This window comes from Hemicordylus capensis, chromosome 2, assembly GCF_027244095.1.
Source record: "Hemicordylus capensis ecotype Gifberg chromosome 2, rHemCap1.1.pri, whole genome shotgun sequence".
NCBI lineage: Eukaryota > Metazoa > Chordata > Lepidosauria > Squamata > Cordylidae > Hemicordylus > Hemicordylus capensis.
This window is the reverse complement of record NC_069658.1, coordinates 395,601,318-395,613,366: the sequence shown is the minus strand read 5'-3', so window position 1 is coordinate 395,613,366 and position 12,049 is coordinate 395,601,318. Positions and strand designations below refer to the sequence as shown.

The following is a 12,049-nucleotide window of genomic DNA, read 5'->3' as shown; positions in this document are numbered from 1 at the left end:
AGGTAATGTGTAATGTTTGGGGTGGACCTGAGCAGGAGTGCAGACAGAGGGAAAGCTTAAGAAGCATGTTCTTGCTTAGTTCTTCTTGGAGTGGGGAGAAGAAAGGCACTTTTGAGGGGGAAGATGAGTTACTAAGTTTGACCAGAGGGCTGTTCAATTTTTAAAAAGGGGGGGGGGATTTTCAAATGTTAGGGGGAGGATCTGCATCTCTGGTCCCAAGTCTTCTACCACAGCCTGAATACAGCATCTCTCCAAGGTCGGGGTGGGGAATGAGTGTCTTGTAGCCTTTCCGGTACTTGATGTTTGCTGCAGAGCAATGCTGACCTCTTGGCAGAGATGGGGAGGGTAGAGCCCTCGGAGGCATGTCACTCACTGCAGAGCCTGCCTCTTGTCACAGAACAGAATGGCTCATTCTTCACCCTGTGGGTGGAATCCCACAGGCAGGGCTGCTGTTCCAAAAGGCCACGTTACTTCCAGTCTGCTCTGAAAAAACAAAACCCAATTAAACAGAGTGGAAAGGAAGCCTCATTAGAACTTCAAGAGGGAGGGCAGGGGCATGAGTTTCAACATGCAGTAAGGGACAGAATAAGGATGTTACTTGTCTAAAGGTAACTGGATAATATCTACTCAGTAAAACTCTCTCTAGAATCTTAACTGTTAAGTGCCAAGCAGATTTAGGAAACAGCATGGCACTATGATGGCACCGGTCGTAGAAGAATCTGATTGCCATGGTGTATAGTTCAGTGATCGCCTTCAGAAAACTGAATGTTTCAAAATAGTTTCTAGCCCTGTGTGTAGAAAAATGTCTAAAACATGAAAGCTGCATTTGCTTGCAGCTCTTAGAACAAATGGCTGTGTATCCCTACAGCAGTTTTTAACCTGATAACTTAAGTATATTTGGAATATAAAACTAGATAACCACCATATGAGCAGGACTGGCAAGTGATGTAGGGAAGTAGTGGCGAGGAGATCTGTCCTTTCCACCCCAGGCATGTGAAACACTAAATGTGGTTTCCAGTAGTTGGGCAGCATGTCTTCTGTCGCTGCCTGTCTCCCAGCATGAATCTGTCCCTGCATGCTAATTGCCTTCAGGGTGCTGGGGGTCTTGTTTCCTGGGGGTGGTGCAAAAGTTCACCATGTGAACCAACTGTCCAATGTGAACCAGTGTGAACCAACTGTCTCTTGCCAAAATGCAGGCCATGGGGTAGAGGTTCTCCCAATGGACAAAAAGGGGATTTTGCATGCCTTGAGTGGAAGGGCAGGTGTCCTCCTTTCCACTACTTCCCTAAGTGATTTCCCAGTCCTGTTTATATGGTGCTCATCTGATTTTGCTCTTATTGTGTTAAGTTCCTAGTTCCTTATAACACTTCATTGACCAGGTAAGAAACTGAAATGGGGATATAAAACAAATTTCTTATAAAACAAATCCATAACTCCCCTGTCAACCCCCCCCCATCTTTGCTTGGCATGATCCTGATAGAAGCCTGCCAATTCTGAGAAAGATGTGCCAACTTAGCCTCCGAATAAGCTGCTAATCAGCTCTCCCTGTTGGGTGCCGGATGTGGTCACTGTCCACATCACTGGGTGGCCATAGATTCCCTGCAGGCCAATAAATCAGGGGCTCCTTTTCAGTTGGTCACTGAAAGGCATTCATCTGCCTGTTGGGGGTGCAGCAGATCTAATTGCGGTACCCACCAAACTACTACATCTGTAGAAGTTTAAATTTTGCTTCCCACTGTATTCAGAGAGATCTGCTGATTCTGAACTGTGCTTTCATGTTCCTTTTTGGTAGACGGGTAGATGGACAAAGTCCAAATAGCCATCTTTCTATGGATCTTTCCTCAAGGTTACTTTTGTGCAAGAAATGCATATCTGAGAGAAACGTACTATGCCCACATAGGGGGTATGGAAGTTTAGTGATAATGCGCAAACATAACCTGTCGGGTGAGGGAGTCAAGGAACCAAGGAAGCTCTAAGGAGCCTAGCTTTCTTCTTTGTCTTAAAGATTTATTTTTGCTTGGAGTTTCCTGAAGATAAAAATGATACCAAACCTGATATAAATGCCTTGCTTTATATTAAGAGAGATTAACTATTTTAACTCATTGGGTAGTGCTACCCTGTATGCCTCTTTATACAAGCGTCTAAACCTGGGTTATGTACCTCTAACCCAGGCTTGCGTGCTCATGTAAACAAAGGCAAGAACCCCAAAGCCTGGTAGTCTAAATTCGGGCAACCCTGCTTCTAACGCTCACTCTTGACCCAGGTTAGTGAAAGGCAGGAGCCCCAGTACCTGGGTTTGTTGATCTTGTGTCTACTTTCCATTCCACTTGCAGGTCCCAGGCCAGTTGCCATGTGGTTAAGAGAGTGCTGCAGTTGAAGGGGGCTGTGATCTGTGGATGTGCTGCTCTGTACAGCCCACTGTAGGATCACTTACTCTAAATGGCCTGAATGGGGCTTGTCCTGCCTCCTTGCCCCTTGTGACCAGAGGGCAGTTGAGGCGCCCCCTTCTTCTGGCAGTGCAGTGCATTGTGGGAAGGTTCTCTCAATACTTGGATGGATTCCCCTGTTCAAAGTTAGCTTCTGCCTTGCTTGTCTAGGAATGGGGGTTGCAGAGTCCAACAGAGGCTCTATTTGTTCAGGATGGGATAAGTCTCAGCCTCAAACCACCCTCTTTTGATCATGTGCAAGCACCCCATGACTTGTGCATAATAAATGTCTAAAGTGGAAGGCACACCTGTTTTCCATTTGATATACATTGGTTCATGCACCTTCTGTCATGGTTGTACCTTTGCTGCAAGGATATCTCTCAGAAAGGGGCATGGAGAGTTTGTCCCTGGAGAATTTCAATACCTTCTTCTACAGCACACAATTGCTTTTCTGATTAGGGTTGCCAGCTGACCAGAAAAAAAAAAGTTAGCCTGGCCCTTAGTGGCTTTATCAGCCAAAATCAGCAGGTGAAGCTTTTCACAACATGGAGATAATCATCACTTTAACAACAAGCATCTGTTAAGTCTCGGGAGTGGGGGTTGGTAAATTGGCACTCACAATTCTGACTGCTGTGTGAAATTAGATAGCCAGTCTCATGGAAACCTAAGCCCTATTCAAGTGTGCTTCAGTTGATAGATGCTGTACCCTGGTACACCTGTAGGCCCCACCCCTGTACTGTCACATGCTGTGAAACCCCACCCTCCCCACTGTACCAGAGCACAGCATTTGCCTGAGGAGATGGACACTGTACTTTATTCATTTAACAAATGTATATACCGCCCAAAACTTGTCTGGGCAGTTTACAATAAAAACAATACACATTAAAACAGAATTAAACCAATTTAAATTTTAACACAAAGTTAAAACTGTTAAAAACTATTAAGAACTGTAAATCTAATTGAAAGCCTGGGTGAACAAATGTGTCTTATCTGCCTTCTAAAAATTTGTCAGAGATGGGGAGGCTCTTACTTCAACAAGGAGTGCATTCCAAAGCCTCAGGGCAGCAACAGAGAAGGCCCGACCATGAGTTGCCACCAGACAAGCCAGTGGCAACTGTAGACTAACTTCAGATGATCTCAAAGGGTGGTGGGGTTCATGGCAAAGAAGACGTTCTCTTAAATACCCAAGGCCATTTAGGGCTTTATAGGTTATATACAGCACCTTGTATTTTATCCAGAAACATATCGGCAGCCAGTATAGCTCTTTCAACACAGGAGTAATATGGTATCTACCGAGATGACCCAGAGACCAACCTGGCTGTCTTATTCTGTACCAACTGCAGTTTCCTGACTACATACAAAGGCAGCCCCACAAAGAGTGCATTGCAGTAGTCATGCTGGTAACCTCCAGACTTACATACCACTGTTTTGAGGTCATTTATCTCTAGAAACACAGAGCTGACATATCAGCCAAAGCTGATTAAAAAAAACCCCACCTCAACCTGGGACACCCGGGAGAGGTTAAGATCCAGAAGCACCCCCAGACTGTACCTGTTCCTTCTGGGGAAGTGTGACCCCATCCTGAACAGGTAGATCAAAATAGTCTCCCGAGTTCTGACCCCACACAATAAGTACCTACGGCTTATCTGGATTTAGTCTGTTTGTTATCCCTCATCCAGCCCATCACTGCCTCCAGGCAGGCATTTAGGGAGGTTATTCTGCCGATCACCTTCTCCCGATAATGTTGACATGGAGTGTCATCATTTGGGTGTCATCAGCATACTGATAACACCCTGCACCAAATCTCCTGATGATCTCTCCCAGCGGTTTCCCGTAGGGTTTAAACAACGTTGGAGACAATATGGAGCCGTGATGGACACCATATGAACACTCAGATTTAAAAGAGCAGCAGTCTCCAAGGGACACCATCTGGAATCTGCCCAAGAGGTAGGAGTGGAACCACTGCAGATAAGTGCCTCCCATCCCCAGCCCTCTCACATGGTCCAGAAGGATACTATGATTGATGGTATCAAAAGCTGCCGAGAGATCCCAAAGGACCAACAGAGTTACACTCCCCCGTCGATTCCTCCAATTGGAGGACATCCATCAGGCTGACCAAGGCAGTATCCACACCATAGCCCACCTGAAAGCCAGTTCGAAAGGGGTCTAGATAATCAGTTTCCTCCAAGACTGCCTGGAGCTGGGAGGCAGTCCAGAAGGCAGCCCTCCTGGCTGACAGTATAAGCCAAGTTGGACAAGGGTCAAGAGAAAAGGCGGTAGGCCACATCGTTCCAATTGTCCACATCCTCAGGAGTCACAAACCGAAACTGATCCACATAAGAGTTGCTGGACCCCTCCACATCAGACACCAGTAATTGTGGGATCTGAATCAAATTCTGATTCAAGGGAGGAGGGGCACATATTAGCCCTCTCACAACCCTGAACAACTCTGCCGAGCGTGAGCTGGTGGATGCAATACAGGCAGGAAATAATAGCTTCTTTCCACATGTATTGCCTGAGTATAGATCTTCAAATATTCTTGACGTTGTAATCTGTCGGATTCAAGTCAAATATTCCTCCACATGTGCTCCAGTCATCTACCTTGCCGCTTCAGTCCCCATAGATTTTATGTATTCCAAGGGGCCAATTTTGAAGTTTGTTGGAGAGAATGCCTGGGAGCGATCATGACTACCACCCTAGTGAGTTTGCTGTTCTAATTCTCCACCAGGGCATCAACAGGATCAGCAACAGAGCCAACACTAAATCCTTCCAAGGCTTCTTGGAATCCTATTTAATCCAATAACCTTTTCAGGTGGACCATCCTAATGGGCCCCTCAACCCTGCAGAGGTGGGACAGGATTAGGAGTCCAACCTTAACCAGAAGTACACACATTCGATATGATCAGACACTTCAACTGGGATCCTGGCAAGGGAGATCTTATTATAAACCACAGTCACTCCACATCCCTACCCATATCCCCCTCACCTGCTCCTCAACAGAGTACCCTGGAAGGAGAAGCTGGGACCAGACTGGGCCACTAGCCTCCCACAACCAAGTCTCTGTGATACATACCAGGTTGGCCCCTTCATCTAGAATTGGATCATGGATGACTTCTGACTTATGCTTGACTGACCTGGCATTAGGCAGGAGCATGGTGAGACTTTCGGTGGTTGGCACTGCTCCCCGAGGTCGAAGAGCTGTTTCCCCTTCTGGCTGTCCTGCTAGCTACTAGATTTCTGATTTCCCTTCCCCTTTAATGGCCTGCTGACTTGCCAACCACTGGAATAGCTGCCCCATAATCTGAGGATACACCCCCTGTCTCCCCATCTCCAGACAGACCCAGACACATTATAAACCGATCTCACTCAGGACTTAAAACAGAAGCCAAAATGTAAAATGCCCACCCACTCACCACTACCACACATACATAGGTTCCTGGGCCAGGAGGCTTGCCTTTGGTGTCACCCCTTTGGTGGCGGGCCTGCTGCCACAGGCAACATCCCTAAATAGCCCAGAGTACATTTACTCTGGGCAGATGGAGTTCCGGAACTGCTGAATCACCCATGGGGCCCCAGTCTTTCACAGACTCCCCACAGATCAGGAGCAGCTAGTCCCATGGGGCAAACAGCAAGCAGCAGGGGACAGAAGTCACAGATACACAAGCTCTCACCCTGGGTCTGCCTGGGAAGCAGATGCTCTTCTTCCTCTTCCTGCAGGGCCTCTGGCAAGCTGGGGGCACAGGCATCGTTCCTAAATAGGCCCAGAGTTGGCTACACTGGGCAGGAACTGCTGAGTCACCCCTGGGGCACCAGCATTCCACATCATGGGGAGAATAGCTTCAAGTACAGTGTTTGTCACCTCAGGCAAATGCTGTACTCTGGTACAGCAGGGAGCATGTTGGGCTTGCAGGTGCATTCTCATGTAGGCTCTCTCTCTCTCTCTTGGTACTATATTGGGCAGCAGCAATATAGGAAGGTGCTGAAAGGCATCATCTCATACTATGTGGGAGGAGGCAGTAAACCCTTCCTGTATTCTGCCAAAGAAAACCACAGGGCTCTGTGGGCTCCAGGAGTCGAAATTGACTTGATGGCACACTTTACCTTAGCCCCTATTCAACTTGCAGCCCCCTACTGGACAAGCCTATTTCATCACCTAACGTTTAACCATTGAAGAGCAGGGGTTACACACACAGCCCAAGGAGATTCAGAGATGGGCGCCTAGAGTGCCTGTCTGATGAGGGAATCCCCTAAGACACCACACTCCTCATGTGGTGCCTTGTGGGATATCCAGAGGCTGGGAAAATGAGTCCTGGTCTCTGTTAATCCGCACTACTCCTGGCAGTGTGGGTTGTATCAGTGTGCCGCTTGTGCACTGAAGAAATGAAGACTGATCATCCAGGGGAAGGTAGGTTGAACCCTGCCTGTCCCCCTGCGCGGTCACGTGAATAGCCCCAATATCTGCATAGGGCACTACTAGATATCATTTGATGCAATCGGTGATGAGACACAGCTTCCCCCAAAATCTGTCTTCCCCCGGCCATGTCTCAAAGTGCATTTTATTGTAAGTAGAGTTACTAAATTTAGGGAAGCAGTGCAAGCCACATACTTCGAATAGGAAACAGATGTACATTTCTTGTACAGAACTGATCATGAGGAAGACCTGGTTGGCACATGTAGCAGAAAAAGGCAGTAAGACTGATCCATATCAAAATGCAGGTGGGAATTGCATGTTAGAATGTCCTACACTGAAAACGTACTGCAAACGGAAAACCAGCAGAGCAAGCAGAAGGTTGGGCTAGAACTCATTTGGCGGCAGCACTCAAGTGATATGCCCTGCTATGTGCTAGTGGGATATCGTGCTCTTGGCACTGAAAACTCACTGGCGGGCTTGGGGGCAAAAGAGCTAAAACTTGTTTGCTTGATGCGATTGTGCAAAAAGGCCTTCAAAAGCAAGTGCATCTAACTTGAAGCAGCTGAAGTTTCTTCTGTTGCTATGAAATGCCAGGTTCCTCCTCATATTCACTTCTTCCCATTGAAGGAAAGGTACAGGATATTCTGTGTCAGCCACCAGCCGTGCAGACATTGCCTTAATCATAGTTTTTGAGGTAGTCCAGAACTTGGTTTTCCCTTCGGCTTGGGGCTGCTGTCTTCATGTTACCATTTTTCTTTTGTAATCACTCTAAATCACCAGAGCTTCTGTTCCTTTCTATTTTTTGAGAGAAAACAATACAGATGTCCTGTGGGCTAAAATAGCTGGACATACTTCAACCAAGATAGTGAGGTAGCCTTTTAGAGATGAGCTACAGAGGGTAGAAGTATCAGTGCCTTGTGTTCTTCCCTTTCCCCACCCCCTCTGGGGGAGAGATGGAGCACAGCTGGTATTTAATCCTTTCCAGGGATGAAGAGGCTGGAGGATGCCCAGAGCATACTTATCAGCCTGTCAGCAGATTATCTGCTCAGAGATGGGATTTCCCAGACTCCTATGCTGCTTCCCTTTCAGGGAGGGGTAGACTGGAGTAGATCAACATTGCCCATCCCTCTCTGGTCAGTGAGCAAAACTACTGACAAGAGAAGAGGTCGTTTTCCCTCAGATATTTATTCAGAGTTGGGTGTGTGTGTGTGTGAGAGAGAGAGAGAGAGAACTCTCTTGCTTTGTTGAGGGGGTGGGTGGGGGAAGAATTAACTTCCAGAATGATCCTGCTGTGCAGCTTGGCCTTTTGACTTCTTTCATAGAGAACCGAGCTGTTACAACTAGCCCTTTGATGCTGTGAAAAGCACATACAATGTCCATGGGTGAATGATGGTCTGGTTGTGTGCACCCAACCACTCAGAGTACACTTTACTGCACTAGCTCTTGGTGGCCAAGAGAGTGAGCTGTGATACAAGAAGTCTCCCATTTCATGAGAGGGGAACCTTGAACTCACTAGGAGGCCTTGGAGAAGCCACATTATCTTGGCCTTCGTCTCTTCTCCCTCCCCGCTTCTGCAATTTGAGGATAATGTTGATCTACCTTTCAGGGCTGTTGCAGGGATTGAGTTATATGTAAATTAATATATTTATTTTAGGGCTGAGTCAAAATGGATGCCCCATTTGTAGGTGGCAAAGACTGGGGAGGGTCAATTTGGCAGTTTTTCAGAGGGTACAAAATGGTGGCGTACTATATTAGCCGCTGCTGCTCCTCCCACTAGCTGTCAGTCACCACTTCCCCACCACAATCCCTTCCCTGAGCGATGCTATGAAATCATGAGAGCATTGCTCTGAGAGCAGTTCTGGTGGGGAGATTGCAGCTGCTGGAAGAGCATAACTGGTGTAATGCAGGCAGCAGCAAAATCAGGTATGGCAGGGAGCTAGTTTTGGTCCCACTGCCTCCAAATTTTGAGCTGTTCTTGTCTGAGAATGTTCAGGTCAGCTGTATGAAATTCCTGCCAAAGGGGTAGGAGGAGGAATGCTGCGTCTTTCACAAAAATATGTGAGCTGGCTAGTATGAATTGTGGGAAAATAATGCACTGGACTCTTCTGGTGTAAATACTACTGCTGATTTTTCAAGTGTATCTTTTTCTTTCTCCAGGATAATAGCAAAGATGAGCAGCCAGAGCCTGTCTCTGAAAGTCCTTCCACCCCCGAGCCTGTGTCTGCTTCCTCCAGTCTGAATGAATCTCACAATGAGGTATGCAGATAGCCCTGAGAGAAGGAAGACTGATGGGGTGGGCAGTTCAGTACTAAGTATGGTGTGCATAAATACTCCTTGGAGCTGCAAGAGGACTCTGCCTAAGGCCAGCAAAATGGACTGAGGTTTTTTGAGAGCATTTAGTTGTATTTTTTAAAAGCAAACAGCAGTGGATATGGTTTTTCCATGTAAAGGTAAAGTGTGCTTCGAGTTGGTGTCAACTCCTGGTGATCAGAGAGCCTTGTGGTTGTCTTTGGTAGAGTACAGGAGGGGTTTACCATTGCCATCTCCCGTGCAGTATGAGATGATGCCTTTCAGCATCTTTCTATATTGCTGCTGCCTGATATAGGTGTTTCCTATAGTCTGGAAAACATACCAGCAGGGATTCGAACTGGCAACCTCTGGCTTGCTAGTCAAGACATTTCCCCACTGCGCCATTCGGTGGAAATATAGTCACATACAAAAGAAGGCAACGTTGCAAAAGCAGCAGTTGCAAGTCCTTCTGGGTTTAGGTAGCTTTCAGTCTAAATTATCTAAGAAGTCAAAGGGTGGAGGAGACGCTTTTTCTTGCATGTGGCTAGCAGGGCCATGGCACTCATCTGTCAATCACAGCTTCTGGACTCAAGTCCTTGATGGTGAGGGTCCTTTTCTTGATCTGGGGGGGACCTCCATGTGTGGTCTGCAGAAGTTGTTGTGTTGGCATCGTTCATTTTTGCATGCAGGGATACTATAGAACACATTCCCAGCTCTATAGTACAAGGTTATGTGCATGAAAAGCAGAACTAATTGGAGGAAAGCAAACTGCCTGCATTAATCCGTCTGGAGCATGCACTTGGGCATCATGTAGGTCTACACAAAAACTCCCTACATGATCCCCACTGGGACAAACCTCTAACTAACAAAGCATGAAAGGTTGCAAGGTAGAATACAACAGTGGTCAAGTCTGGCCACTGTACATTGAAAAATAACATGTGAACAAATCCCATGTCTTAGGTTATGCATAGAGGCAGGGTAACAGTAATAGAGGCAGGGTAACAGTAATTTTTGTTGACTCCAACTCTAATTTTACACTTTCTGTCGCCCTCCTAGCTCAATTCTCAGGAGAAAGAGGAGGAGAAACGTAGCTCTGTTTCTGACCCAGGTCTTGATTTGGACATCCCACTGGCAGTGGCCAAAGAACGTGCCCACCAGAAACGCACCAGCAAAAGGGCACCACAGATGGACTGGAGCAAGAAAAATGAACTCTTCAGCAACCTCTGAAGTGTCCCAACCCTTAAGGAGGGAGAAGGAGCAGGGGCAATACCGGAACATCTGACCAGAGCTCTTCTCTCCTCAACCTCCAGTCTTCCTCTGGAGGGATTATTTCCACCCTCCCCCTATCTCATATCCTGGGGAACGGAAGCAGCTCATTGTTTCCTGCGTAATCAGAAGGAAAACAAATGGCTTGATGAAGACTGCTCCTGCACACTTCTGGAGACGCAATTACATTTTAAAAGAATGACAAGACATGTTTATACACGGTCTATAAATAGCTTAGTGGGTCTCATGCATGTTCATGGTAAGGGGATTGGTTGATCTGTGAGTCTGAAGCCAATGTGGTGCCCATATTGAGCCCGTGGAGGAGGAGGGTGGGTGCCACTACTTGCATATCTTCTCTGAGGGAAAACTTGTTGATCTTTCCCCCAACTTTGACAAGATCCGTAATGAAAACACATGTGCTGGGCAAGTTGGACACCTGAAAGGGCCACGATGTGCTTAGTACCTCTTTAATGAGCATCAGCTTTTAAGATATCTAAAGCTAAAATTCTTGTTTCAGTGTTGCTCTTAACTGACTCACTTCAGAAAAAAAATTCTGTTGGGATGCTGATGATACTTCCAGTGTATAAATGATTTAGTATTGTAGCCTTAGGTTAGAATGGAAATTTGAAAATCCAAATTTAATTGGCTCTTAAAGTTTTATTGGCAATGTCCTCCCCTGTCCATGAAGAAGACTACCTCTCACTAGAGATGTCCATCCCTGGCACTCCATCTTTTTTATGGCCTCCCTAAAGAATAGTTATCCAGAAGAGATGCAACTGCAACGAAAGTGTTCATGGGACAAGTCAAACAACCCCTGAACTTGTTGCATTGCCTAACTTGTGCTTCGAAACTTTCTGGCACACTCAAGGTCTGAGGTGGGCAGGAAGCTTCAGAAATTCTTGTGGCTATAGGCCTATTTTTTTCTTGTCTTGACCAGGAAATTAGGGATCTTCAGATTGTTAACGCAGCAACTGAAAGCAGCCAAGAAGAATACCCTGTGCAGGTTACTCCTGGAGATGAAACTGACCAGGGTTTTCAATAATAATGCTTAATTAACAGTTATATATAAACTGTTTCACTTTCTGAAATGTTTTCTAATGATAGCTTTTTCTCCTGTGTCTATTGAGATGTTATGGAAATTATTCCTGCTCCGTGAATGTTTTATTTCCTTGATTCATGTTTGTAATGTTGAATGCAAAACAGGAAAAAAAGTGATGAAGGAAAAAGCCTCCTTGGTTTTGTGTGCTGATTTTATGTTTAAATCTATAAAGGCTTATGCTTGTGAGAAAAGCTGAGCTTAGCATGTGACCGGACAATCCTTCCTGGATGACAAAGCTATAAATTCTTTGTGAGAAGCTGGCTTAATGTAAACAGAATAGGTTGTTGTAATCCACCACCCACCAATTAGACTCTTTCTTGGTACTGCCACGTATCAGCTCTTGATATTTGTGTGGAGTACTCTCTTGCATGTGTTGAGATCAGGCGTAGATCCACAACTGAACAGTCATGTACAGAGCACCAAGTGGGGCCAGAGGGGGAGCTGCCATGCCCCCGAGAGGCTGATGGAGCTTGCCTCTGCAGCCCCTGCTTGGCTCCTTCCCCACCATTGCCACTGGTTTGCCTCCCTTTGCCAGTCATGACACAGCCTGACACTTCA

General features: G+C 46.4%; 1 protein-coding gene across 1 annotated transcript in view; it reads left to right on the top strand.

Moving 5' to 3' along the window:
* NHERF1 (NHERF family PDZ scaffold protein 1) overlaps positions 1 to 11,620 on the top strand; it is a 76,092-nt gene extending 64,472 nt beyond the window's left edge. Inside the window, exons 5-6 of the mRNA XM_053298975.1 lie at positions 8,995 to 9,093; positions 10,183 to 11,620. Coding sequence (XP_053154950.1) covers positions 8,995 to 9,093; positions 10,183 to 10,353 — 270 coding nt within the window. The 3' untranslated portion in view covers positions 10,354 to 11,620. The remainder of the gene's footprint in view (positions 1 to 8,994; positions 9,094 to 10,182) is intronic.
* Positions 11,621 to 12,049: the final 429 nt, after the last annotated feature.